The 26,887-nt window shown below is 39.7% G+C and overlaps 1 protein-coding gene across 12 annotated transcripts; it reads left to right on the plus strand.

Annotated features, from left to right (window-relative positions):
* The first annotated feature begins 615 nt into the window (after positions 1-615).
* On the plus strand, positions 616-26,671 carry ZFP30 (ZFP30 zinc finger protein). 12 transcript variants are annotated; one of them, XM_045805250.2, is made up of 7 exons: positions 617-1,093; positions 1,210-1,401; positions 1,557-1,619; positions 14,979-15,063; positions 16,733-16,859; positions 17,830-17,925; positions 23,790-26,671. In XM_045805250.2, the coding sequence occupies exons 4-7, from the start codon at positions 15,055-15,057 to the stop codon at positions 25,142-25,144; spliced, it is 1,587 nt and encodes a 528-aa protein (XP_045661206.1). In that variant the 5' UTR covers positions 617-1,093; positions 1,210-1,401; positions 1,557-1,619; positions 14,979-15,054; the 3' UTR covers positions 25,145-26,671. The 12 variants fall into 12 exon arrangements, with proteins under 12 accessions (XP_087727235.1, XP_087727236.1, XP_087727237.1 ...); XM_045805251.2 differs by having other exon boundaries at positions 1,210-1,344; XM_087871108.1 differs by having other exon boundaries at positions 618-1,093; positions 1,210-1,344; positions 17,833-17,925.
* The last annotated feature ends 216 nt before the right edge of the window (positions 26,672-26,887 follow it).

Genomic DNA, 26,887 nt, shown 5'->3' on the forward strand with positions numbered 1-26,887 from the left:
AACCTTCCATTCTGTAAAACTCCTGGGAATGTCTATTTATTACTAGGGATGCTGCCCAACTCATGAATAGTTAAATAAGGCCAATGAGATCTTCCAATTTACTCCCTTGACTTTCATTTTTTAATGCCACAAACCACAGTGAGACTTCAGAGATCCCTAAACCTAGCATCATAGTAAGGCATAATCACGCACAGTGTTCTCTGTGGTGCCTTCCCAGTCCTGCGTCCAAAGAATGAGGGGAAACAGCTCCAAGCAGGAAAAAACACAACCCGGTCTTAGATCACACACTCAGGCTCTCGAGGCACCACGCCAGTACCTCAGGAAACGCCACGTGAACCATGAGCAGGGCACTGGTATCAGTCAGGATCATCGCTTCAAGCCTAAATAAAGATTTGGACAGTCCCCAAGCCGAGCGCGGGCTCCAACCTCTTTTAGGACGCCCCTTACCCTTCGCGCTACCCGCAGCCCCCAGCGGTTGTAGCTCCGAGAGCTTCCCCCACCTCAGGAGAGCCCAGGGTTCGCCCCCCTACCCACTCCCGCGCCTGCGTACTCTGGACAGAAACGGCAACTCCCCGGAGCCTCAAGGCTTGGCACTTGAGGGCGGTGTTCGCGGCTCAGTGGGGGGCGGAGCCAAGAGCCAAAAGAAAAAAGCCAGACTACAGCTTTTGTGATTTTGGACTACAGTTCCAACAGGGGAGCAGGCTCGGTTTATCCTCGGTAGCACCGGTCTCTCACAGGGTTGAAAAGCCCCGGCCCTACCGGAACTCTGCTTCTCCACTCGGTCGGCCAGCTGAGGATCGGGCCCCATTCTCCCCAGCCAGCCCTTCCTGAGGAACCGAGGCACTTGCCCCCGCCCCCTGCGCGCTTGCGCACTGAGCCGCGATAGGCGCTCTGGAAGCCCGCAGACTTGAGGGCTGGGTGGTCCTCAGAGCCCGTCGCGGCCGTAATGCGTGGAGCCAGGCTCTGTTGTGGCCGCTGCTTTTCTGAAGGAAACGAGTACGGGAAGGGCCAGATTCTGTGGACCGGACCGGGAGTCGGTCCTGGGGCTTCGGCCTACGGGGCGATTCCTCCCGAGTGAGGAGACCCGGACGAGGTGGGTTTAAACTCGTGGGGCAATAAAGGCGCCGGGCCGGGTTTGTGGGCGCGGCCTGTTCTGCAATGTGAGACCCTGCGGTCCCACGCTCCTCGGTCTTCTCCTCAACCACCTAGGCCTGGCCGTAGGGGGCAGTCGGAGGTGGAGCCCCAGAATAAAGGTCCCCTGCAGAACGCTGGAGATTCAGGGCTGGCCTCTGAGGGCTGGAGGACCCGCTGGACGGAAGAAGTCGCCGTGGGCCGTCCCACGGGGTGAGCAGTAGCGATGTCCGAACTACAGTATACCCAGAGCTGCGAACCTGGACACGGGTGACCGCAAACCTTTTCTCGTTTGCCTCTCGTTTCCGTTTGTGCTTGCCTGTGATGGTTAGAGAGGGTCACGGGGCATGGAGGGTGGTTTCTAACCGATCAAGAAAAGTCTGGGGTGTAATGAACAATGTTTGTTTCCCCCCCCACCCGGCCAGTCTCCAGAGAAGGCCTTTGAAGTGAAAAGAATCGCTGCCGCGCCTCGGAAAGCCAGATTCTGCGTGAGTTTGTGCTGCTTCTTTGTTTCCGTGAAATGCATTTGATTTTCAGAACACTGGGCTTCTTGATTTTCTTCCCTTGCAATGTGATGCTTAAGAATGGTCTATTCATTGATTTGGGCCTCAAGATTTCCCTACGTAGTTAACGGCAGAGGACCTAATTAATAGGTAACACTCTCTCGTGTCCATTTAATGCAGTTCTACTGTTAGTTAACCGTATGCTGTATATTCAAGTGCTTTGTGAGCACTTTTCTTAACGATTCTGATTATGGAAATACCCCTTTTGGAAGTCAATGTTCATGCTTTGTTTTCGACTGTGGTTTGTTAAGGAGTAGTTTAGGGTTGTTTAGATACCTTCAATGATTCCAGAATAGGGATGAGGGTTTTTTCCCAGGGGACTCCATGATTGGAAATTTTTGGTACCAGCCAGATGTGGTTAGAGGTTTGGTAGCGTGAGTTTGTTTTGCTTATTTTTGACAAATACAAAATGATATGTACTTAAGGTGTACAACATTATGTTTGGGTATATGTATACATGGTGGAATGGAATGATTACCACAGTCAGACTAATTAACATCCATCACCTCATAGTTACTTTTCTGTGTGGTGAGAAAACTTAAGATCTACTCTCTTAGCAAATTTCAAGTATATAATAAAGTAACCGTGCTGTACATTAGGTCTTAAGAACTTACTCATCTTATGACTGAAACTTGTACCATTAGTTTGTTTGGGGTATGTTTTTTTTTTTTTTTAAGATTTTATATATTTATTCCATAGAGATAGAGACAGCCAGCGAGAGAGGGAACACAAGCAGGGGGAGTAGGAGAGGAAGAAGCAGGCTCCCAGCAGAGGAGCCTGACGTGGGGCTCGATCCCAGAACGCCGGGATCACGCCCTGAGCCGAAGGCAGACGCTTAACCGCTGTGCCACCAAGGCGCCCCTATTAGTTTGTTTGGGGTATGTTTTTGTTTTTTGTTTTTGTTTTTTTTTTGTGTGTGGTTTTATTTTTTTTTTAATTTTTTTAAAAGATTTTATTTATTTATTTATTTATTTTCTAATTAATGAATTTTTTATTATATTATGTTAGTCACCATACAGTACATCACCAGTTTCCGATGTAAAGCTCGATTCATTAGTTGCGTATAACACCCAGTGCACCATGCAATACGTGCCCTCCTTACTACCCATCACCAGTCTATCCCATTCCCCTACCCCCCTCCCCTCTGAAGCCCTCAGTTTGTTTCTCATAGTCCATTAGTCTCTCATGTTTCATTCCCCCCTTCTGATTACCTCCCCTTTCTTTATCCCTTTCTTCCCCTACCGATCTTCCTAGTACTTATGTTCCATAGATGAGAGAAATCATATGATAATTGTCTTTCTCTGCTAGACGTATTTCACTTAGCATTATCTCCTCCAGTGCCGTCCATGTTGCAGCAAATGTTGAGAATTCGTTCTTTCTGATAGCTGAGTAATATTCCATTGTATATATGGACCACATCTTCTTAATCCAGTCATCTGTTGAAGGGCATCTCGGCTCCTTCCACGATTTAGCTATTGTGGACATTGCTGCTATGAACATTGGGGTGCATATGGCCCTTCTCTTCACTACATCTGTATCTTTGGGGTAAACACCCAGTAGCGCAATGGCTGGATCATAGGGTAGCGCAATTTTTAACTTTTTAAGGGACCTCCACACTGTTTTCCAGAGTGGCTGTACCAACTTGCATTCCCACCAACAGTGTAGGAGGGATCCCCTTTCTCCACATCCTCTCCAACAATTGTTTCTTGCCTTGTCTATTTTTGCCATTCTAACTGGCGTAAGGTGGTATCTCAATGTGGTTTTGATTTGAATTTCCCTGATGGCTAATGATTTTGAACATTTTTTCATGTGTCTGTTAGCCATTTGTATGTCTTCATTGGAAAGGTGTGTGTTCATATCTTCTGCCCATTTTTTGATTTGTTTATTTGTTTCTCGTGTATTGAGTTTGAGAAGTTCTTTGTAGATCTTGGATACCAGTCCTTTATCTGTAGTGTCATTTGCAAATATCTTCTCCCATTCCGTAGGCAGCCTCTTACTTTTTTTGACTGTTTCCTTGGCTGTGCAGAAGCTTTTTATTTTGATGAAGTCCAATAAGTTCATTTTATCTTTTGTTTCTCTTGCCTTTGGGGATGTGTCATGAAAAATGTTGCTTTGGCCGATGTTATAGAGGTTGCTGCCTATGTTCTCCTCTAGAATTTTGATGGATTCCTGTCTCACATCGAGGTCTTTCATCCATTTGGAGTTTATTTTTGTGTATGGTGTGAGAGAGTGGTCAAGTTTCATTCTTTTGCATGTAGCTGTCCAATTTTCCCAGCACCATTTATTGAAGAGACTGTCTTTTTTCCACTGGATGTTTTTTCCTGCTTTATCAAAGATTAGTTGCCCAAGGAGCTGAGGGTCCATTTCTGGGTTCTCTATTCTGTTCCATTGGTCTTTGTGTCTGTTTTTGTGCCAGTACCATGCTGTCTTTGTGATCACAGCTTTGTAGTACAGCTCGAAATCCGGCATTGTGATGCCCCCAGCTTTGTTTTTCCTTTTCAACAGTTCCTTGGAGATTCGGGGCCTTTTCTGGTTCCATACCAATTTAAGGACTATTTGTTCCTGTTCTTTGAAAAATGTCCTCGGTATTTTGATCGGGATAGCATTGAAAGTGTAGATTGCTCTGGGTAGCATGGACATTTTAACTATGTTAATTCTTCCGATCCATGAGCATGGAATATCTTTCCATCTTTTTATGTCTTCCTCAATGTCTTTCAAGAGTGATTTATAGTTTCTAGAATATAGGTCCTTTACGTCTCTGGTTAAGTTAATTCCAAGGTAACGTATGGTTTTTGGTGCTATTGTAAATGGGATGGATTCCCTAATTTCTCTTTCTTCAGTCTCGTTATTCGTGTCTAGAAATGCAACTGATTTCTGAGTATTGATTTTGTATCCCGCCACATTACTGAATTGCTCTATAACTTCTAATAGCTTGGGAGTGGTTTCTTTTGGGTTTTCCATATAGAGTATCATGTCATCTGCGAAGAGAGACAGTTTAACTTCTTCTCTGCCGATTTGAATACCTTTTATCCCTTTTTGTTGTCTGATTGCTGTTGCAAGGACTTCTAGTACTATGTTGAATAATAGTGGCGAGAGTGGGCATCCTTGTCGAGTTCCTGATCTTAAGGGAAAGGCTTCCAGCTTTTCCCCATTGAGAATAATATTTGCAGTAGGCTTTTCATAGATGGCTTTTATGAGATTGAGAAATGTACCTTCTATTCCTACACTCTGAAGGGTTTTAATCAGGAAAGGGTGCTGTATTTTGTTAAATGCTTTTTCTGCATCCATTGAGAGGATCATATGGTTCCTGAGTCTTTTCTTGTTGATATGATGTATCACGCTGATCGATTTGCGAATGTTGAACCACGCTTGCATCCCAGGTATGAATCCCACTTGGTCATGATGGATAATCCTTTTAATGTACTGTTGGATTCTATTAGCAAGTATCTTGTTGAGGATTTTGGCGTCCATATTCATTAGGGAAATCGGTCTGTAATTCTCCTTTTTGAGGGGGTCTTTGCCTGGTTTGGGGATCAAGGTAATATTGGCCTCATAGAATGAGTTTGGTAGCTTTCCTTCTGTTTCTATTTTTTGAAATAGCTTTAGGAGAATAGTATTATTTCTTCTTTTGAATGTTTGGTAGAATTCCCCAGGAAAACCGTCCGGGCCTGGTGTTTTGTTATTTGGAAGGTTGTTTATCACTGACTCAACCTCTTCATAATTCATTGGCCTGTTTAAGAAATCAATTTCTTCCTGTTTCAATCTTGGTAGTTTATAGGTTTCCAGGAAGGCCTCCATCTCTTCCAGATTGCTTAGTTTTTTGGCATATAGCTGTTGATAATAGTTTCTAAAATTCCTTCCAATTTCATTGGTGTTGGTCATGACCTCTCCTTTTTCATTCATTATTTTAATAATTTGGGTCCTTTCTCTTTTCTCTTGGATAAGTCTTGCCAGTGGTCTTTCAATTTTATTGATTCTCTCAAAGAACCAGCTTCTAGTCCTGTTGATCTGTTCTACTGTACTTCTGGTTTCTGCTTGATTGATTTCAGCTTTAATTTTGGTCAACTGCTTCCTTGTGCGTGGATTAGGCCTGTCCCTCTGTTGCTGTTCCAGCTTCTTGAGGTGAGAATATAAAAACTGCATTTTAGATTTTTCTATTCTTTTGAGTGAGGCTTGGATGGCTATGTATTTCCCCCTTAGGACCGCCTTTGCAGTATCCCATAGGTTTTGGACTGTTGTATTTTCATTCTCATTGGTCTCCATAAATTGTTTAATTTGATTTTTGATTTCCTGGTTTATCGAGTCATTCCTGAGCAGGATGGTTCTTAGTCTCCAAGTGTTTGAGTTTCTTCCAAATTTTTCCTTGTGGTTGAGTTCCAATTTCAAGCGTTGTGGTCTGAGAATATGCAGGGAATAATTTCAATCTTTTGGTATCGGCTGAGACCTGTTTTGTTTCCCAGAACATGGTCTATTCTTGATAATGTTCCATGGGCATTAGAATAGAATGAGTATTCTTTGGTTCTGGGTTGTAGTGTTCTATATATATCTAAGAGGTCCAACTTGTCGAGTATGGCATTCAAAGCCTTTGATTCCTTGGTTAGTTTTTGCCAGGGTGTTCTGTCTATTTCTGAGAGTGGAGTGTTGAGGTCTCCTACTATTAATGTATTTTTATTTGTATGTCTCTTTATTCTGGTTAAGAGTTGGCTTGTGTATCTTGCTGCTCCCCTGTTGGGGGCATATATATTTATAATTGTCATATCCACTTGTTGAATACTTCCTTTAAGAATAATATAGTGCCCTTCTGCGTCTCTAACTATAGTCTGTAGTTTAAAATCCAGTTTATCTGATATGAGAATTGCTACCCCAGCTTTCTTTTGAGGTCCATTTGCGTGGTACTCCATCCCCTTACTCTCAGTCTGAATGCATCTTTTGGTTTGAAATGAGTCTCTTGTAGACAGCAAATGGATGGGTCATTTCTTTTTATCCAATCTGCAACCCTGTGGCATTTTAAGCAAGAATTTAAACCATTAATATTAAGACTGAGTACTGAGAGATATGCTTTTAATTCTGCCATGTTGTCAGTAAAGTCTTTGTTTGTATTGGTTGTGACTTTCTGTTTTGTATCACTGTTGGGGCCTTTTTACTTTTATAGAACCCCCCGTAATACCTCCTGTAGGGCTGGTTTCATGGTTACGAAATTGGTTAGTGACTGTCGATTCTGAAATGTCTTTATTTCTCCATCAATTCTGAGTGATAGGCTTGCTGGATAAAGGATCCTTGGCTGCATGTTTTTCTCTGAAAGAGCTTTAAAAATGCTCCCCCAACCCTTTCTCTCATCCCAGGTCTGTGTAGACAGGTCTGACGTAATTCTGATGCCTTTGCTTTGGTACATGAGAAATTTCTTTGCCCTGGCCGCTTTCAATACTCTATCCTTGGATCTAATATTTGCGAACTGCACTATGACGTGACGTGGTATAGGTCTGTCATGGTTGAGCTTGGGAGGGGTCCTCTCTGCCTCTTGGACACGAATTTTTGTTTCCCTTGCTAGATTAGGGAAGTTTTCAGCTACAATTTGTTCAAATATCTCTTCTAGACCTCTGGTTTTCTCCACCCCCTCGGGGATGCCGATGATTCTAACATTGGATCGTTTCGTTGAGTCAGTAATCTCCCGTAGCCAACATTCGTGGGCGTGGATTTTTTTAAGACCATCTTCTATTTTTATTTTTTCCTCTATTAACCCATCCTCCAATTCACTAACCCTTTCCTCTGCTTCGGTGACCCTGGCCGTCAGAGCCTCTAGTTTTGCCTGCATTTGGCTCAAAGAATTTTTAATTTCTGTCAAATTCGCTCTCATTTCCGCCCTTCGGGATTCTATATTCTCAGTAAGATTTTCCTTAATACTTTTTTCAAGTCTACTCATTATCTTGACCATTGTTACTCTGAATTCCATTTCTGATAATTTGGTTACATCCATGTCCGTTACTTCTATTGGCACAGGCCACAGACTCACTGTCTTTTCTTTGCTGGGGGGGGCTTCTCCTTCTTGTCATTCTGATGAGGAGAGGTTGCGGGGTTGTCCAGAGCCCAGATTATTGACTGGGTCCCAGGCCGTGCCCCTTGTTTTATAGGGATCTTAGAGACGTGGGCTTCTTCTTTAAAGATTTTATTTATTTACTTATCTGAGAGAGGGAGACAGACAGTCAGCAAGAACGGAACAGAAGCAGGGGAGTGAGAGAGGAAGAAGCAGGCTCCCAGTGGAGGAGCCCGATGAGGGACTCCTTTCCGGAACGCTGGGATCACGCCCTAAGCCGGAGACAGGCGCTCAATGACTGCGCCACCCAGGCGCCTCCGGTTGTGGGCTTCTTGATTTTTCAGCCTGCCTTCTGGGGGAGGGGCCTGCTGCGCCGATACTCAGGCAACCCTGTTTGGTTAGAGTCTCCGTGTCCCCTGCGAGGGAGGATGGGGATGGGCACTCTCTGAGCCGGTATTTCCAGGCTTTTGTTCTCTGTCGGCCGGCTATGCCTCTTCTGAGAGTCAGAGCAGCAGAGGCTGCATTGTCACAGAACAGAGGGATTGCGGCCCGTTCTCCACTGATGTTCTGGCCACTTTAACTCCCTTACTGTTGGTGCTGCTCAACCCTGCAGCGTCCCGGGATGTTCGCACCAACTCGGCGTCCCTGCCCTCACTTCCAGGGCCGGCGCGTCTCTGTCCTTTGTGTTTCTAAACCCGCCATCCACCGGCTGCCCCACACGCTCCCGGGTCTCCCGGTCTCAGTCTATGCCCGGTGAGCACACCTCGATTCCGGAGTTTCGTGAGAAGCCTGGTGGCGCGCGCACCCGGTTCAGGGTCTCAGTCTGCTGTTTCGCGGGTGCCGACCGCGAGTCCGCCCGCTCCCCTGTGCAGGTGGCCCGCCAGCCGCCAGCCGCCCCGCGCGCGCTCCGGGAGCTCCCGGTCTCAGTCTGGATCCCGTGAGCACACCAGGATTCCGGTGTTCCGGGAGATGCCTGGTGGCGCGCGTTCACGGCTCACCGGTCTCAGTCCGCTCTCTCGCGGGTGCCCTCTGTGAGTCCGCCCGCTCCCCCGTGCAGGTGGCTGCCGCTTCCCGGCGCCCAAATGCGGCGGCTCCCTCCCCCTTCCATTTATCTCCCGATATCTGTGCACGGTTTACAGCTCCCCTCTTCGTACCTCAATACTCAGCGCTGGAGATGTTCATTTGTAGAGATCCAGATGAATCATCCTGCGTCTCAGGCTGATTCCGTGGTTATTTAGGCTGGTCTGGTACCTATCCAGCTCGACTCAGGGGACCGGCTGAAAAAGGGGTCCCCTACTCCTCCGCCATCTTAACTCCCTCCCCCTCTACTCATCATTTTGACCATCGTTACTCTGAATTCCATTTCTGATAATTTGGTTACATCCATATCCATTATTTCTGTGGCAGAGGCCACAGTCTCACTGTCTTTTCTTTGCTGGGGGGGGTTCTCCTTGTTGTCATTCTGATGAGGAGAGGTTGCGGGATTGTCCAGAATCCAAATTATTGACTGGGTCCCAGGCCGTGCCCCTTGTTTTATAGGGATCTTAGGGATGTGGGCTTCTTCTTTAACGATTTTATTTATTTATTTATGTGGCAGCCAAGCAGCGAGAGAGGGAACAGAAGCAGGGGAGTGGGAGAGGAAGAAGCAGGCTCCCAGCGGAGGAGCCCGATGAGGGACTCCTTTCCGGAACGCTGGGATCACGCCCTAAGCCGAAGACAGGTGCTCAATGACTGCGCCACCGAGGCGCCGGGTTGTGGGCTTCTTGATTTTTCAGCCTGCCTTCTGTGTTCTGGGGTAGGGGCCTGCTGCGCCGATACTCAGGCAACCCTGTTTGGGTAGAGTCTCCGTGTCCCCTGCGAGGGAGGATGGGGATGGGCACTCTCTGAGCCGGTATTTCCAGGCTTTTGTTCTCTGGCGGCTTTCCCTGGCGGTCTGCTGTGCCTCTTCTGAGAGTCAGAGCAGCAGCGGCCGAATTTCAGCCTCTTTCACAGAACAGAGGGATTGCGGCCCGTTCTCCACTGATGTTCTGGCCACTTTAACTCTGTTATTGTTGGTGCTGCTCAACCCTGCAGCGTCCCGGGGTGTGCGCCCCACACCCGGCATCCCAGCCCTCACTTCCAGGGCCGGCAGGTCTCTGTCCTTTGTGTTTCTAAAGCCGCCAGCCAGCCGCCCCCGTGCGCCCCGGGATCTCCCGGTCTCAGTCTATTTCCCATGAGCACACCGGGATTCTGGAGTTCCGTGAGAAGCCTGGTGGTGCCCGTTCCCCGCTTACGGTCTCAGTCTGCTGTTTTGCGGGTGCCGTCCGCGAGCCCCGCCCGCTCCCCCGTGCAGGTGGCTACCACTTCCCGGCGCCCGAATGTGGCGGCTCCCTTCCCCTTCCGTTTATCTTCCGATATCTGTACGTGGTTTCTCGGCTCCCCTCTTCGTACCTCAATATTTAGCGCTGGAGATGTTCATTTGTAGAGATCCAGATGTATCTTCCTGCGTCTCAGGCTGGTTCCATGGTTGTTTAGGCTGGTCTGGTACCTATCCAGCTCGACTCAGGGGACCGGCTGAAAAAGGGGTCCCCTACTCCTCCGCCATCTTAACTCCGCCTGGGGTATGTTTTTGGATAGACTGAGGTGTATACGGTGTTTAAGAATTTTGAACCTAGATTAAAGGAATTTGAATCCTGCCTGCTACTTAAATCTGAGTGAGTTTGAGCAATATTTCTGGTCCCAGTTTCTTCTTCAGTTTTGAACCTAGATTAAAGAAATTTGAATCCTGCCTGCCACTTAAATCTGAGTGAGTTTGAGCAATATTTCTGGTCCCAGTTTCTTCATCAGTTTTGAACCTAGATTAAAGGAATTTGAATCCTGCCTGCCACTTAAATCTGAGTGAGTTTGAGCAATATTTCTGGTCCCAGTTTCTTCATCTGTAAATTCAAAATCACTCCAGTATATACCTCACAGGGTGGTTTTGAAGATTACCTGAATTAATAATCTGTAAAGCTCTTAGAGGACTACCTGGCACATTAGAAGAGTGCTTAACTAATATTAGCTATTGGTTTTAAGTGATGATTCTTAGTTATTCTCTATCAGCTTTCTGTATTGCTAAAAGTAATGAAAATGTGAGATTAATTAGGATGGATGCTTGCAAGCAGGAAAATGAATCAGACACTCAGATGAACCAAAAGAGGATTAAAAAACAAACATTGAATTTCTTTATTAGAGAGAGAGAGAGAGCACGCATGCATGAGTTGGGGGAGGGTGTGGGAAGAGAGGCAGAGGGAGAAGAAGACTCCCCACTGAGCATGGAGCCCTGGGGGAGTGGGAGGGATGGGGCGAGCTCTATCCCAGGACCCTGAGACCACGACCTGAGCTGAAATCAGATGCTTAACCCACTGAGCCACCCAGGTGCCCCCCAAAAGAGGAATTCTTAACATGAAGTCTTTGGACTCTGTTATGGGTTTTCAGGACAACAAAAATCTAAGATTATGTACAAGATTGTTGTATATATTTGTCAGTGGGTAATTTGGTGGGGAGAAAGTCTATCGTTCATTTCGTGGTATTATCAAAGTTGTATAAGACCCAACAAGATTGATTCTTACTAGTGTAGAATAAAAGTCTAGGATAACTAGGAATGACTTTTGGGATAATCTTTTATAAAAGTAGTATCCAGCAATATGAAAATGATTAAGTAACTCATATTCCATCCATGTGATGGAATGTTATGCAATACTAAAAATTACATTTATTAGTAATTTGGTTAGTCATTAGGAAAATATATATGTATATAATGTAATATTGAGAAGTATTTATTATGAATAAAAATCTTTAAGAAATTGTTAAGTTACATATGTATCTTGAACACGATTTATAAGATACATTGCAAGGATTTAATAACTGGTTTATTCATTGGAGTCCAGGACGGTTAAGCTCAAGTTATTGAGCAGCTGCTGCAAAATAAGCATTTCTTTTTCTGTCTCGTGATTACTTTGGAAAAGCATTGTGATCCTTCACAGAAGGATCTCAGGTTTTGATGAGATACAATATTCAAGAATTGGTAGGAATTATTTTCTCAGTCACAATGATTTCTTTGTTGTTACCACTTACGTAGCCCTATTTAATCACAGTTTTCTTAATGACTACAAGGTACCCCATTCTCCCAACTCATTAAAAAATTCTTTTTAATGGAAATTTCTTTTTAAAACAATATTTCTGATGGAGTTAATGCAGGCTTGTGAAATATTAAGTAACTAAGGGGCCTAAAAGAGAAGAAATTAAAATTATCCATGGTCTCAATATCCAAAAATAATCGCTATTAGTATTTATAGCATATTTTCCCAAAATATTTCTACAAGCATATGTATTTTTGTGTATGATTTTATTTCTGAATAATGGGATAACCCTAATTGAAAATTTAAAATAAATCAAGACCTCTAGTTATTAGTTTAAAAGAGACATTCAGTACCCTCATGGATTTTATAATCATGGATGTACGGAGAAAGGTAAAATCCCAGCAGTCCCCTTCTTGTTGGAGAAATCTTTCAAGTAATTATAATTCCTACGATAGAAATGGCATTTAAAATGAGAGACTTAATTATTATTTAAAATTAATTTTAAAATGTCAGAATTGAAATATGGAAATCTACTGATGTCTGTTTCACATTAATGGTTTAAAATAATCATGTTATATATTGTTTTATAAACTGATTTTTTTCTTTCCATATATTTTGAATACTTTCTGTTCTTAACTGTTTTCTAAAACTTAGCATTTCATGATTACTTTAGTATTCCATTTTATGGATGTCTTATAAATCATTTAAGAAATCAGCTGTTGGGCAGTAATGTTCAAACTGCATGAGCAATTCCTTTGACGGGCTTTCTGTATGCTATTACTTACCCAACTTTTCACTTTATGGTCATGTAGGATTTCAGAGAGAGGAACACTTAGGAATATGGCATTGATTTTTACCAGGTGGGTTCCAGGTGACAATCTGAAGTGTTTGGCTGAATTTCTGAAGGATTCTTACAATATGAAATAGACCACCGTGCTATTTTATGCCAAAAGCTTCATTCATCCTCCTGATCCTTTATTTGGGTGAGAGTTTGAGAAATGAATTCGTGATAATTTCCTAGAAAACTAAGCTTACAAAAAACAAAATTATTTTAACCTCAGCAAAGAGTTACTAAAACTGAAAATTCAGAAGTAGTAATATCAGCATGTCAAATGTATGACATGCTCAAAAGAAATAGCTAAGAGAGGTAGGTATCTAGATTTGGAAGCTAGGGAAAAGGATAGCAAGGATGGAACTCCTGGGGCTTTTTGTAATATAATATTCATTGCAGAGCTATTTTAAGTTTATATCCAGGTATAAGTGATAATAAAATTTTAGAGAACAAGATAAAGATCACCTGGGATATCATCAAGTAGAGATGACACAATAAAATTTTATTCTAACTCCATTCACAGACTGTTTTATGAACCTGCATATACATGTATTTGTATGTATGTAGTTTTCCTGTCAAATATACAATCACCGTACAAAACTATTTCCAAACCTACCTTCTCCCAGCAATTTGTAGTGACTGTCTTTCCACGATATCAAATAAGAATTTTATCTTCATTTTTAGTGTTTTTTTAATTAAAAAGTTATTTTTTTAATGTTTATTTTTTTTAATAACCTCTACACTCAACATGAGGCTTGAGCTCATGACCCTGAGATTAAGAGTCACATGCTCTTCCAACTGAGCCAGCCAGGCACCCCCACCCAGTGGGGTTTTAATGCCATTGTGTGAATGCATGATAATTTATTTAACTTGCTAAAGGATATATAGGTTCTTTCTAGCTTTTTTTGTCCCATTATAAACACTTTCCACACATTTTTTTCATTTTTTCTATATACCATGAGTGTCCATTTCCCTACAACCTTAGTAATAAGAAGTATCGTCAGTTTTTCAAATCTGTCAATCCAGTTCCTTTAATATGCATTTCCTTAGTTACTAGTGAGTTTTAACTAATGAGTAATTTCTACTTTTTAGAGAATTAGCCATGCTCAGTTTCACAAATTCACTTTTCCCCAGCCTGAGTACCAAGAGAGATGAGTTGATAAAAGATTGTGCAGGCAGTATTGATGATTCTAAACAGGACTCGTGAGCTCTGAGGGTCTGGGAGTGGTAGTTCACCCTTCCCCCAGGAAGGGATCCCGGTGTGCAAGTATAGTTTTGTCATGATAAAGTCTGCTAGTGTGATCTATGCAAGTAGTACTCAAATTGTGTCATTTGGACCAACAACATCAAGTATCACTTAGGAACTTTTTAGAACTGCAAATTCTCAAGCCCAACTCCAAACCTCTACTAAATGCCAAACTCTAAGAGTGAGGCCCTGCAAACTGTTTCAATAAGCCCTCCAGGTGATTCTGATGTACGCAAAATTTAAGTACCATATTTTATTGCTCGTTATGATGACCTGGCAGAAATTTCATAAAATCTGAGGGGTTTTAAAAATCCTGATTCTCAGGTCACACTCTGTACTAATGAAATAAACATGTTTGGGGGATGGGAGCCAGGCATCAGTATATTTTAAAGATCTGCAGTGTCTAGCAAAGTTTGGGAAATTCCTGTCCATACTATATTCTGTTTTCACGTTTAGGGAGGCCAGCCACATTCCTAAGTCTTAGAAAGAAGTTCTGGGTCAGATGATGTAACAGCCGCTTCTCAGCTGGGAAGATGGGAATGGAGGGAGATGGAGCTGCTAAGGACAGGCCTGGGCAGCCCATGCTCAGGTCCAGATCAGCCTCTCTGGGGTAGGGGCCCAACTGGAAACCCTCCTGCTAAGGTGTCCAGACATGAGCGTCCATGCAATTCTCTGCTCTGTGTCTGTCCTTGTGCAACTGATTTTCCTGTGGTTTTGAGGAGGACAAATGTTTTTTTTTTTCTTTCTTTTTTTTTTTTTTAAAGATTTTATTTATTCATTTGTCAGAGAGGGAGAGAGCACAAGTGGGGGGAGCAGCAGGTAGAGGGAGAATCAGGCTCCCAGCTGAGCAAGGAGCCCGATGTGGTACTCTATCCCAGGACCCTGGGATTGTGACCTGAGCCGAAGGCAGACGCTTAACCAGCTGAGCTGCCCAGGACATACATTTTTCTAAACTACCTCCTACCTCTCATTGTGTGTTGGAGGGGGTAACAGTGCAGGAAGGAGTAGTGTGACGTTTTAAAATTTGGGAGTTCTAAGGCAATTTTGTTCTTATGGCTTCACCTTCTTCCCCCAGCTCTAGCTTCTGTGGACTCTGCTTCTCCAGTAAATGACCTTTGAGGAAAACTGACCAGTTCTTGCAATCTAAAATCATGGCTCATGTAAGTTGGTTTTTCTGTTTGAAGTCCTGTGATTTTTTTTCAGGTTATGTGAAAATTCTCATTAAATCTCCTCAAACTTCCTAATAGAGCCCCATCTGACAGCTTCTTCCCAGTTTTTCCCATTCTAGTAAGGATGGAAGCCCAGGCCCTCCAGTGTGCCTCGCTCTTCTCCACCCATGTCGATGTGTCTATTGACCAAATTATTCAGTATATTGACTGTGTGTTCAGTCTTTGTCTAGAGCAGAGATAAAATAGAAGTGAAGTCCCTAGAGGGAATTGTTTGATCTGAGACTTTTAGTAGTGGAGAACACTAGAGCATCACCGTACAAAAGAATTATAATGTGAGCTAACTATGTAATTTAAAATTTTCTAGTAGTTGCATATTTAAAATACAGAATTAGTGCCATCTTAAATGCAGTAGGCAGCATGTCAGTCTCATAAAAAGTGTAGAATAATATTAAAGGCACTTACATAATCTTGAACTTTTTCGTAGTCACATTGAAAATAGTAAAAAAATAACATGCAGTTAATTTTAATGTTTTATTTAACTCAGTATAGCCAAAATATATAGAGAGAGCCAAATGTTATCGTTTCAAAGTGTAATCAATACGGAAATTATTGAGATGTTTTACATTTTTTTTCTTTCTAAAGTTTTTTATATCTGGTGTGTATTTTTGAATTACAGCACATCTAAATTTGGACTAGCCACAATTTAAGTGTTCAACAATCACATGTCTAAGCCAGCATATTGAACATTGCAGCTTCAGAGATTTTGTGTAATCTAAATTCTAGATATAACTTAATATATTTAAAAGTATAGAAATACTTAAATATAATCATTCCTAAGTCTAACACAAATGGACTATTTTTTTTAGTAAATTAAAAATATTCGGTAAAGTATTTGTTATAACAAAGAAAAATGATATAGTGATGAAGTCAGATCTGGAAGAAATTCTTTAATTTTATATAAACTCTACTTTTTATTTTTATTTTATTTTTTTAAAGATTTTATTTATTTGTTGGACAGAGAGAGACAGTGAGAGAGGGAACACCAGCAGGGGGAATGGGAGAGGAAGAAGCAGGCTTCCCGCTGAGCAGGGAGCCTGATGCAGGGCTCAATCCCAGGACCCCGGGATCATGATCTGAGCCGAAGGCAGACGCTTGATGACTGAGCCACCCAGGCGCCCCTAAACTCTATTTTTTAAAAATAGAGATTTTATGGTTCATTTGGAGGAAAAGAAATCCATCAGTTTGTGTTTTTTTAATCCTTAAAGGAAAAGAGGTTAGAGTAAAGCGCATGTATTAAAAATTTTTCTAGGCCCACTTAGGCCCATTGCAAGCAGTGTTCTTATGAATGCTATTTCAGTTAATTGCGAAATTCTGATTAACTATGTGAACATAGCTAGAAATGAGTAAAATTAGGTATCCCATGGTACATAGGAAGTTTTTTCTGTAGCGGTGGTTGGCAAACTACAGCTTGTGAGCCAGATTCCTCCCTTGGCCTGTTTTTTCCAGCCTTTGAGCTAATTATGTTTTGAAAGAATTGTTTTAAAAAAGAAGGAAAAGGATAAGGTAATGAAACAGACGGTATGTGGCATGCAAAGCTTAAATATTGGCCCTTTAGAGAAATAAATAATTTTAGAAATAATACATGGGTTTGTCATTTCAGCATTTGGTGATGTTCAGAGATGTGGCTGTAGACTTTTCTCAGGAAGAGTGGGAATGCCTGAACCCATATCAGAGGAATTTGTACAGAGATGTGATATTAGAGAACTATAGCAACTTGGTGTCAGTGGGTAAGCTTATCTGTGTCATATAATTTAGAAATTCACAGTACTGAATTTCACGGCTGTCTTTCTAGAAACTAGCTGAATATCTGCTTTGTAGTTGGGAATAAGCACCTTATAGCTATTAAGCAATCAAATAGCACCTTTAGCTTCCCCCATAATCCAATGACCTTTATGTCTTTCTGTGCCTTTTCTGTAATTGCTCCTCTTTAATGACAGCTAGATAGAAATTCTCAGACACTCACAGCAAAACCATTGTCAAAGAAATCTGGTTTCTTATTGCTATAGATGACCTATTATCCATTAGTTCACTTGCAATGTGAGTAGGAAGACTAGAGGTATCTGGCTTTACATATCTATTTAAAAAGCTTATACAACATATATGTTGCTGGGTTGAATCAACAGTTTGTTAAAACTCAAGTGGACACATTCAATTTATCACAGCAGACATACTACCTTTTTCATTGATTTATGATTAAAAGTTTAAAATACATGAATTTTGCATTTAATATTGGATGTATATCCTGGTAAGAAACTAATTATTTTCCTCTTAGCAAAATAGCAAAATACCTAATAAAAGTATCTAATAAGTATATATAGTGTTTACTATGTACTCAGCACTCATCCAAGCACTTGACATTTATAAAATCATACCTTACAACAGTCCAATGGGTAGACATAATACCTCCTTTTTACAACTGAGAGAACTGAGGCCGTAGCGACCCAGGTGGCAGAGGCAGAATTTGAAACCAGTGTTCTCAAATCATAACTTCCTCAAAAAAAACCCCAAAAATTATTACTTCCTCTCAAGAGAGAGACTCTATGAGTTTAAATTAAAATAAGACAATGTTCCTCCTTTTCTGTTCTTGTTATTCCTTGTGATCCTGAATGTTTTTCAATCCCATTACTCTTCTTTGTTCTGAAGGCTCGATCAAGTTAATTCTTTTTTTTTTATTATGTACCATTATGTTTTTTCAAGCAGGATGTTCCATTTCTAAGCCAGATGTGATTACCCTATTAGAGCAAGGGAAAGAACCCTGGATGGTTGTGAGGGATGAGAGAAGAAGGAGCCTAGGTGAGTAAGTGCTAATCAGGCAGAGATACATGGTTATGGCATGGCACAGCCTGCTGGTTGGGAAGGAAGCACACCCCATAGATGTTGATAATGAAGAGAAGACCTGAAACCTGGGAAGAAAACTTAGGTCTCAGCATGAGCCAGCAAAGAAATTTCATCTATACTTCCACTTACCACTTGTTTCTTCGCTCTCATATTTACCTGTCATTTCAGTTGGGGGAAACCATAATCGCAACCATTTTACCTGTATTTTGGATCTAATTCGTATCTGGTTCATCTTTTGTATATATATTTCTCCATCTCTCTCTTTTCATGAAGTTTACATTGTAATAGGGAAGTCATACAATACACAGATAAGCAAATGGATTACCAAATATCATGAAGTGATTAAGTTATGAAGAAATGTAGGTAGGGTAAAAATATGGAGAATTATGATGGCAGAAAGGGGTAACTTTAGAGAAGAGGAACCAGTTTTAAGAGGCTCCAGCTGGTCACAGATGGAACCATTTGACTATCTATACACTGCAATGTATTGTAACACATAAAATATGCTTAATTCCATAAATTCTTAGTGATACTAATAGCAAATTGTTCACCATCGGAAACCACTAGAGATTTAACTTATTTGGGAAATATAAATATAAAGGAAAAGAAGTATTCTCCCTTTCTTACAAGAAATGTACCAATATTAGATAGAGGGATGTTTTTCGTAATAAAAGTATTCAGTGAATAAATGAAAGATGATGGAATTAGAATATTACCATTTTGGAACCCACAGTGAACAGTTGGATCTAGGTATTAAATGTCAGTATTGATAACATAACAGAAATAGAGATAATCAGACATATTTCTTCTAATGAAAGGATACAATATCACCTATGAAATAACTTTCCAGTGAAATTGGTCCTAAGTCTGATGAAGTTTCTAAAGCCAACTACCAATTTATGGGAAGAAGATAGAGGAACATGTTCTACTGCACCTTGGGATTATAGTTAGCAAAATTAAGAAATGGGCAATGCTATAGGGTCAAAAACCAGTTTCTTCAACAAATAAATTACAAGGGAAATCGAAAGAAAGTAGGAAGACCTTTAGATTAAAAGACATGTAAATAACCTGTCAATCACTTGTACTCTGTGGACTTTTTTTTTGGATCAGCTTACTATTTTTAAATTATTTAAAATTTTGGGCGCCTGGGTGGCTCAGTCTGTTGAGCGTCTGCCTTCGGCTCTGTTCATGATCCCAAGGTCCTGGGATTGAGTCCCACATTGGGCCCCCTGCTTAGTAGGGAGTCTGCTTCTCCCTCTACCCCTTGCCCCTGCTCGTGATTTCTCTCCCTCTCTCATTCTCTCTCTCTCTCAAATAAATAAATAAAATCTTTTTTTAAAAATTAAAATTGGAAATGTGAATGCTGATTTTTTATAATCTTAAAGGAGTTACTGTTCGTGTTTTTAGGTTTGGATAATGGTATATGATTAGAGATAAATCCTATAAATAGAAAAAATCAGTATATGGGATTTGCTTCAAATAATGTGAGGAAAGTGGATTGAGGTGTGCATAGGCCTGGATTGGGCACGGGTTGGTGATTGTTGATGCATGGGTATTCATTATACTGTTCTACTTTTGTGATGTTAGAGATACTCTGTAGTAAAGTTTTATTTTAAAGTTATTGGGAGATAAAAGAATAAGAAAATGAGAGGTGGGAGAGTGGTGCATACAAGTCTGGGAGAAATTCTGCCTTAAAAGCAGACACATGAGATACAGAAAGTGTCTTTTAAGATGTGAAGTATTAGAACATATTTATATGTGAAGGAAATGATTTCAAAGAGAGAAGAATTGATGGAGTAGAGAGATAGGATAATTTTATAAGGAATGGCCTTCAGTAGATGGGGAGGGAGTAGAAGCCAGTTTATGAAGAAAACGCATGCATATGACAAGGATATGGACACAGGTTGGTTGAATAATGTGAAGGGGAGAATACATGTTTTTCTTTCAATTGCTTCTGATTTCTTGTTGAAATAAAGAGTAAGATTATCAGCAGAATGTGAGGATTATTTAGTATTTTATTGGAATTCAGTATGGATTATTCAGTATTTGGTCAGTATTGATTCTCAGAAGTACAACTCCATGGTTATAGGTTTTAATATTTACAGATTTCTTAATATATTAGCCCTGGTGTTAATGTGACTAAAACTGCCTCTGTCGTAAATATATATCCCAGATCATCTTGGATCAACAAAAGAAAAAAAGTCATTAAAGACATCATAACTTACAAAACAAATTAATTTTATGGCCAGGTAATATGCTCCTCATTTTCTTTTTAATTAAAGCTGATACCCTACAAATGGAAATAACATTTCTTGTTTAATATTGATCTAAGAGGTGCTAATATTTTGCTTGCACATTAGCATTGTCTAATAAAGTTCTTGATTCAGTAGAATCCAAACCAGTGTTTGGTTTATTAATTTTAATTTTAAATGGTTAAATATTTTACATATATCTTAAAAGTTGTAACATTAAAATTTCTTACCATAGGCCAATCTTTTGATATTTAGTTTGACCTTTTGTTTCATTGTAGGTCCAGCCAATTCTTTCTTGATTAGATCACACATATAATGCGAAGGCTATTTTTTCTAGTTTCAGTTTATTTAGTGTAGAACAAGAATCTAAAGTATTCAACTTTGTTTTTTATAGAAGTGATTGTCTTAGTTGCCTGCAGGGATAAGAACTGGCATAAACAAATTTGGGAACAAATATGGCTGACTTTTTATTTATATAAATCATAAGATTACAGCTCAGTGTTCATGCTGTAGTCTCCTAGGTGAGACTACTTAAACTGCAAGGTCTTGATCTGGCATATCTTTTAAGTGGCGGGGGTATGTATGAGAGTATCAGGTTCATTATATCCACATTGGGAATGTTTTGTTTTTTAATGAAAACCTTTAAGTTTTATAGGATGAGGTTTTTTATTTTTTAAAGATCTTATTTTTAAGTAATCTCTCTGCCCAATGTGGGGCTAGACTTACAACTCCGAGATCAAGAATCACATGCTCCAACAAATGAGGCAGCCTGGTTCCCCTATTGGATGAGTTTTACAACTTGTTGTACTTTATGATTTTGTGTCTGTCTGTGTGTGTGGTGTGAGTGAGAGAGGGAGAGGGGGAGAGAGAGAATATGGACATTTTGTCTTAATTTTGTGTATATTTGTATTTGTTTTGTGCATTGCTCATCTCTTTTATTATTGTTTCCATTGTTTAATGTTTCTTACATCAATTTGTATGGGCGTTTATGCTGTCAACACTTTCTCATTTTTCTTACAAATGTTTCAGTTTTATTTTTATTTTGATCATGACTTTCTTTTTTTATGTCTTTTTTAAGACTTTCCTTTTATATTACTGGTCTTTACTTTTCAATTGACAAGTAAATCCTTTGAAATTACCATCTCATAACCTCTGTCTTACCTTTGTGGCTGCCTACTTATTTACTACCATTATTATTTAGCTAATTACTGGTTGTTTAATATATCATTTCTATCTTATTTGTCTTATGAAGCCTTAAATGATTTTTTCCTAAAGATCCTTACAAAGTTGCTCTAGTTTTTTATTGCTTTCTTGGGTAGGGAAATGGAGACAGAGAAAGGGGAAGACAGAGAAAGAGAAAGGTAAGTGGGAGGAAAGAGGGAAGTAAATGGGAGAAGGAGGAAGGAAGACACACAGATTTCATAGCTGTATTTTCCATAATACTCATTTACCTGTCTACTCATATTTTATATACACTATTTAAATCATTGTTGCTTTTTAATATTTTTAGTATATCCTTTTTTCTTTTTTTTTTTTTAAGAGAGAGAGTATGCATGTGGGTGGGATGGGGAGGGGCAGAAGGAGAGAATTGTAAGCAAGCAAGCTCCATGTTCAGTGCAGAGCCTGACACAGGGCTTGAGCTCACGACCCTGAGATCATGACCTAAGCTGCAGTTGAGAATCGGACGCTTGACCGGCTGAGCCACCCAGGCGCCCCAGTGTATCCTTTTCTAAACAAACTTATTGAAACATAAATACATACCATAAAACCTGAAATCATAAGGAAACAGCTCACTGAGTTTTCACAAAGTAATCACACCCGTCTGACTAGCACAGAAATAAGAGATTTTCTAGGATATTAGAAGCTCCCTCCTAATTCCTTCCAGTCTTTCCTCCCCACCAAAATTAACCTGACTTTTAACAACTTTCTAGGTATTTTACCGTTTTCAAACTTTATAAAAATGAACCATACAGTATATATTCTTTTATGTTTGGCTTTGTTTAATCACCATTATGTTTGTGAGATTGACCTATGCTGTTGCCTGTACTTGCAGATTATTCATTTTCATTGTTATACAGGATTGTGTTGTGACAGTATGTTTTAATTTGAATAGTAATTCTGATGAACACTTGGATTCTTTCCAGTTTGAGCATATTAAAATAATGTTCCTGTATTATAGGTTCTTAAAAACACCATTTACTTTTTGAAAAGTAGTGAACTCTTATTGCAAAAATTTTGAGAATGTATATGTTTGAGAAAAACATATCTTTGCTCAGAATTTTATTAGCTTGTTACTGTGGTATAAACTCATTCTTTTTTTTTTTAAGATTTTATTTTATTTATTTGAGAGAGAGAGAGTGCATGCACAAGCTGGGGGAGAGGCAGAGGGAGAAGCAGGCTCCCCGCTGCACAGGGACCCTGATGTGGGGCTTGATCCCAGGACCCTGGGAATCATGACCTGAGCTGAAGGCAGACGCTTAACCAACTGAGCCACCCAGGCACCCCTAAACTCATTCTTATGCCTGAAAAATCAGGACTGAGGACTTCAGGGAGAACATAGAGAAGGGTATGAAGGAACAAAACACGTTGAGTATTTGTAACATAGATGTATGTAGTTATATAAACTGAAATAAAGTAGAACTTCTCATTACCTTGTGAAAACAGAGTTCACTCATGACTATGCAAAGTGGAAAATGAGCTGTAGTGGAGTATCTAAGTGAAAGTAGACAATGGGAAACATAATCACATGTAAAGAAATCACCATTTTTCGTTTATATATTTGATTGAGATAGCTTAGATGTGCTTTTGTTTCCTATCTCTATAGGAAGTGATAAAAAAATATTTAATCAGTGTAATAAGGTATAAGATTAGCGGCAAGGGAACATATGCAAAAACTGTTAACTAATTATGAGAATTTAGTAATTAATAGTTACTATATGGTATGGATTTGTTATTTAGTGATAAATGAAAGGTTGTTTCTGCCCTTGGGAAGGTTTAAGGTAATAGAATAAAAAATAGGAAAATTTATGAATATGTATGTAACAACAAAATTGAAAAAGTTTTAAGAAACAAGGAACAAATTACTGGGATAGAAAGTAAAGGATATAAATTAGATGAAGTCAGCATGGGTCTGATTTTTAACATGGAACCCAACTATGTAGAGAATGCAAGTTGGCAGTTGTGGGAATTTTAATAGCCAGTGAAAAGCTCTAAGAAATTGAAAGATTATGACATATTCTAGGAGCTGAAAGGAGGCTAGTGGGATAGGAATATAGGGAACAAAGGGGATAATGACTTGAGATGATATTTTATGGTAAACAAAGCCATGTTATTCATGGTAAGAGGTTTGTACATTATTCTAATTAAAAGGAGTAATCATTTAAAAATTTAAGTAAAGATTCTCAAACTTTGATCTGTATCCAAATACATGATTACTTTAGAGATTTTAGCTCATTTACTTCAACTGAGCTTTATTTTCTATTGTTTTTTCTATTACAAAGTTTTTATTTGCTGGCTTACTTTTTCTAGAATAGGAAGATAACATGTATTTGTCTTGTTTTCTTTCAGATTTAGAATCCAGGTACGACACTAAAAAGTTATTTCAAGAAAAGGATATTTATGAAATGAATTTATCTCAGTGGGAGATAATGGGAAGAATTAGAAGTTGTGGCCTTGAAGACTCCTTTGTCAGAAAAGATTATAAATATAAAAAGTTTGAGGGACAAGAAGGTCCTCAAGAAGGATATTTCAGGCAAGTGAAAAAAATGCCCACTTACAGAAAACTCACATCTCTTACTCTGTATCAGAGAATTCATAATAGAGAGAAACCCTACGAATGTGGGGACTGTGGGAAGGCCTTTAGAGTGCGCCAGCAGCTTACTTTCCATCAGAGAATTCACACTGGTGAAAAACCCTATGAATGCAAAGAATGTGGAAAAGCCTTTAGACAGTGTGCCCACCTTAGTCGACATCAGAGAATTCATACTTCTGACAAACTCCTCGAATGTAAAAAATGTGGAAAGATCTTTACATGTGGTGCAGATCTTCGAGTACATCAGAGAACTCATATTGGTGAGAAGCCCTATGAATGTAAGGAATGTGGGAAGGCCTTTAGAGTGCGAGGACAACTTAATCTCCATCAAAGGATTCATACTGGTGAGAAACCCTATGAATGTAAGGAATGTGGGAAGACGTTTAGACAGTATGCACACCTTACACGACATCAGAGACTTAATATTGCTGAGAAGTGCTATGAATGTAAGGACTGTGGGCAGGCTTTTTTGTGTAGTACAGGGCTTAGAGTACATCACAAACTTCATACTGGTGAAAAACCCTATGAATGTAAGGAATGTGGAAAGGCCTTCAGAGTGCGGCAACAACTGACACTCCATCAGAGAATTCATACTGGTGAAAAACCCTATGATTGTAAAGAATGTGGGAAGACCTTTAGTCGTGGCTATCATCTGACTCTCCATCAGAGAATTCATACTGGTGAGAAACCTTATGAATGTAAGGAATGTCAGAAGTTCTTTCGTCGTTACTCAGAACTTATTTCACATCAGGGTATTCATATTGGAGAGAAACCCTATGATTGTAAGGAATGTGGGAAGACCTTTAGACTGTTCTCACAACTTACTCAGCATCAGAGTATTCATTTTGGTGAGAAACCTTACAAATGTAAGGAATGTGAGAAGACTTTTAGACTGCTTTCACAACTTACTCAACATCAGAGTATTCATACTGGTGAGAAACCCTATGACTGTAAGGAATGTGGAAAGGCCTTTAGACTTCATTCATCACTTATTCAACACCAGAGAATTCATTCTGGTGAAAAACCATACAAATGTAAGGAATGTAAAAAGGCATTTAGACAACATTCCCATCTTACCTACCATCAGCGAATTCATAATGTAACTAAATAATTATAGGAAACCTTCCACTATGAATTTTGTGTTAAGGGGCATTAGAAAATAAATTCTAGGGGAAGTTTTCGAATATAGGAATCCCTTTTGCTTCATGCTTACAACTAAGCTAAATAAGAGGTTTTATTTGAAGGTAAGGATATATTAATTTCATGAATTTGTAGAAGCCTTTCCTCAGCATTAAAAACCATGTTAAACTTCAGGAAATTTGTTCTAGAAAGAAACTCTTAAAGGAGTAAATATAGAAAAGCTTTTGATCTTACCTATTTTATCACCTGTATTCTTCCCTTCTGTATAATATACCTTTGGAGGTTGCTAGGGCACTCACTCATTCCAAATGACAATTGAAAGGAAAGTCACTAAGCCTGCGTTTTCAGTTGAACTGTATTTTAGGGCAACCAGAAGTTGATTAGCTAAAGTTCTTTATTAAAAGTTTTGCAGCACATAATGAAATAATGGATCTAGGCACATTTCTCAGTAGAGATTAAGACCAGTAGGTACCCACTGATTGATTTTAATCGCATGAAAAATGGGATAAAACATGGTGTGCCCTCTAATGAGTTACAATAAGGCATATGTATCTTGCCCAAAAATATTGAACATGAATCTCAGCATCAAGATCTAACTCCTACTTTAAAGAAAATTCAGGGAACAGAAGAACATGACACAAGAAGCAGCAATTAAACTCATCTAAAATGTGGATAATTCTACAAGAAGAAGGACCTGGCTTCTCAAACAATAAAATGGCATTGAAAAAAGAGAGGTGGAACTCTTAGATATTAAGTCTGAAGAAATGTATACTAATCAAATGCAATGAGTTAGATTCACAAGTTGAACAAACATGTAAAAAGGACATTTTTAGACAATTGGGGAAATGGGAATATTGACAGTATTAGATAATATTTAAAAATTATGTTTTTGTTAGGTGTGATAATAGCATCGTGATTATGTAAAAATGTTAGAGGTAAGTTTATACACAAGATGATAATGATGTCTGGAACTTTTAAAAAATGCTCATGAAAAAGAAAAATAAGGATGAATAACTAGTTTGTCAAAGTGATGGTAAGATGAGTCTTGGGTACGTGGTTTTTGTTTATTTTGTTTTTGCTATTTTCTCTACTTTTATGTATTTCAGTTTTCCCATAATATTATTTCAGAGATAAAATTAGCTATGGAGTTATAACCCAATTGAAGTAAATGATTTTTTAAAATGACTACTTATCAAAATTTGTGGATGTTGTCAAAGCTCTGCACATTGGGATATTAAATATGCTATAGCATATTTGGGAAATAAAATTCAAGGGTCCAAATTATATCTGGTTCACCTATTGCTACCTCTGTTATCATGCCTGTCCCACGGTACTTCATATGTTTAAAGAATGAGTTTAAAAAGCAATTACTACAACCAAATGTGGAAATTAATGGAATTGACCTTCACTGTCTAATAAGATTGTTGCCAGCAATATGTTAAGCACTCAAAATTGAATTGTGGCTAGTTCGAATTAAAATTGTGGTTAGTGTAAAATACACATGAGGTTTTGAAGATTTACTCTTTTAAAAAGAATGTAATGTGTTATGTTTCTTACAGCATTTCTCTGCTGCAATATTCAGTGGGTTGCATTATTACATAATGCAGAACCCAATTTAAGTGTCTTTCTGCTCCCAAGTAGTGTGTTTGCATACTGAGGTCTTGGTTCTACCCTGAGTCATGCTTCCCCTCCAACACACACACCCTTCATGAAA

The sequence above is a fragment of the Ursus americanus genome, chromosome 21 (genome assembly GCF_024610735.1).
Source record: "Ursus americanus isolate L20-20 chromosome 21, mUrsAme1.1.p, whole genome shotgun sequence".
NCBI lineage: Eukaryota > Metazoa > Chordata > Mammalia > Carnivora > Ursidae > Ursus > Ursus americanus.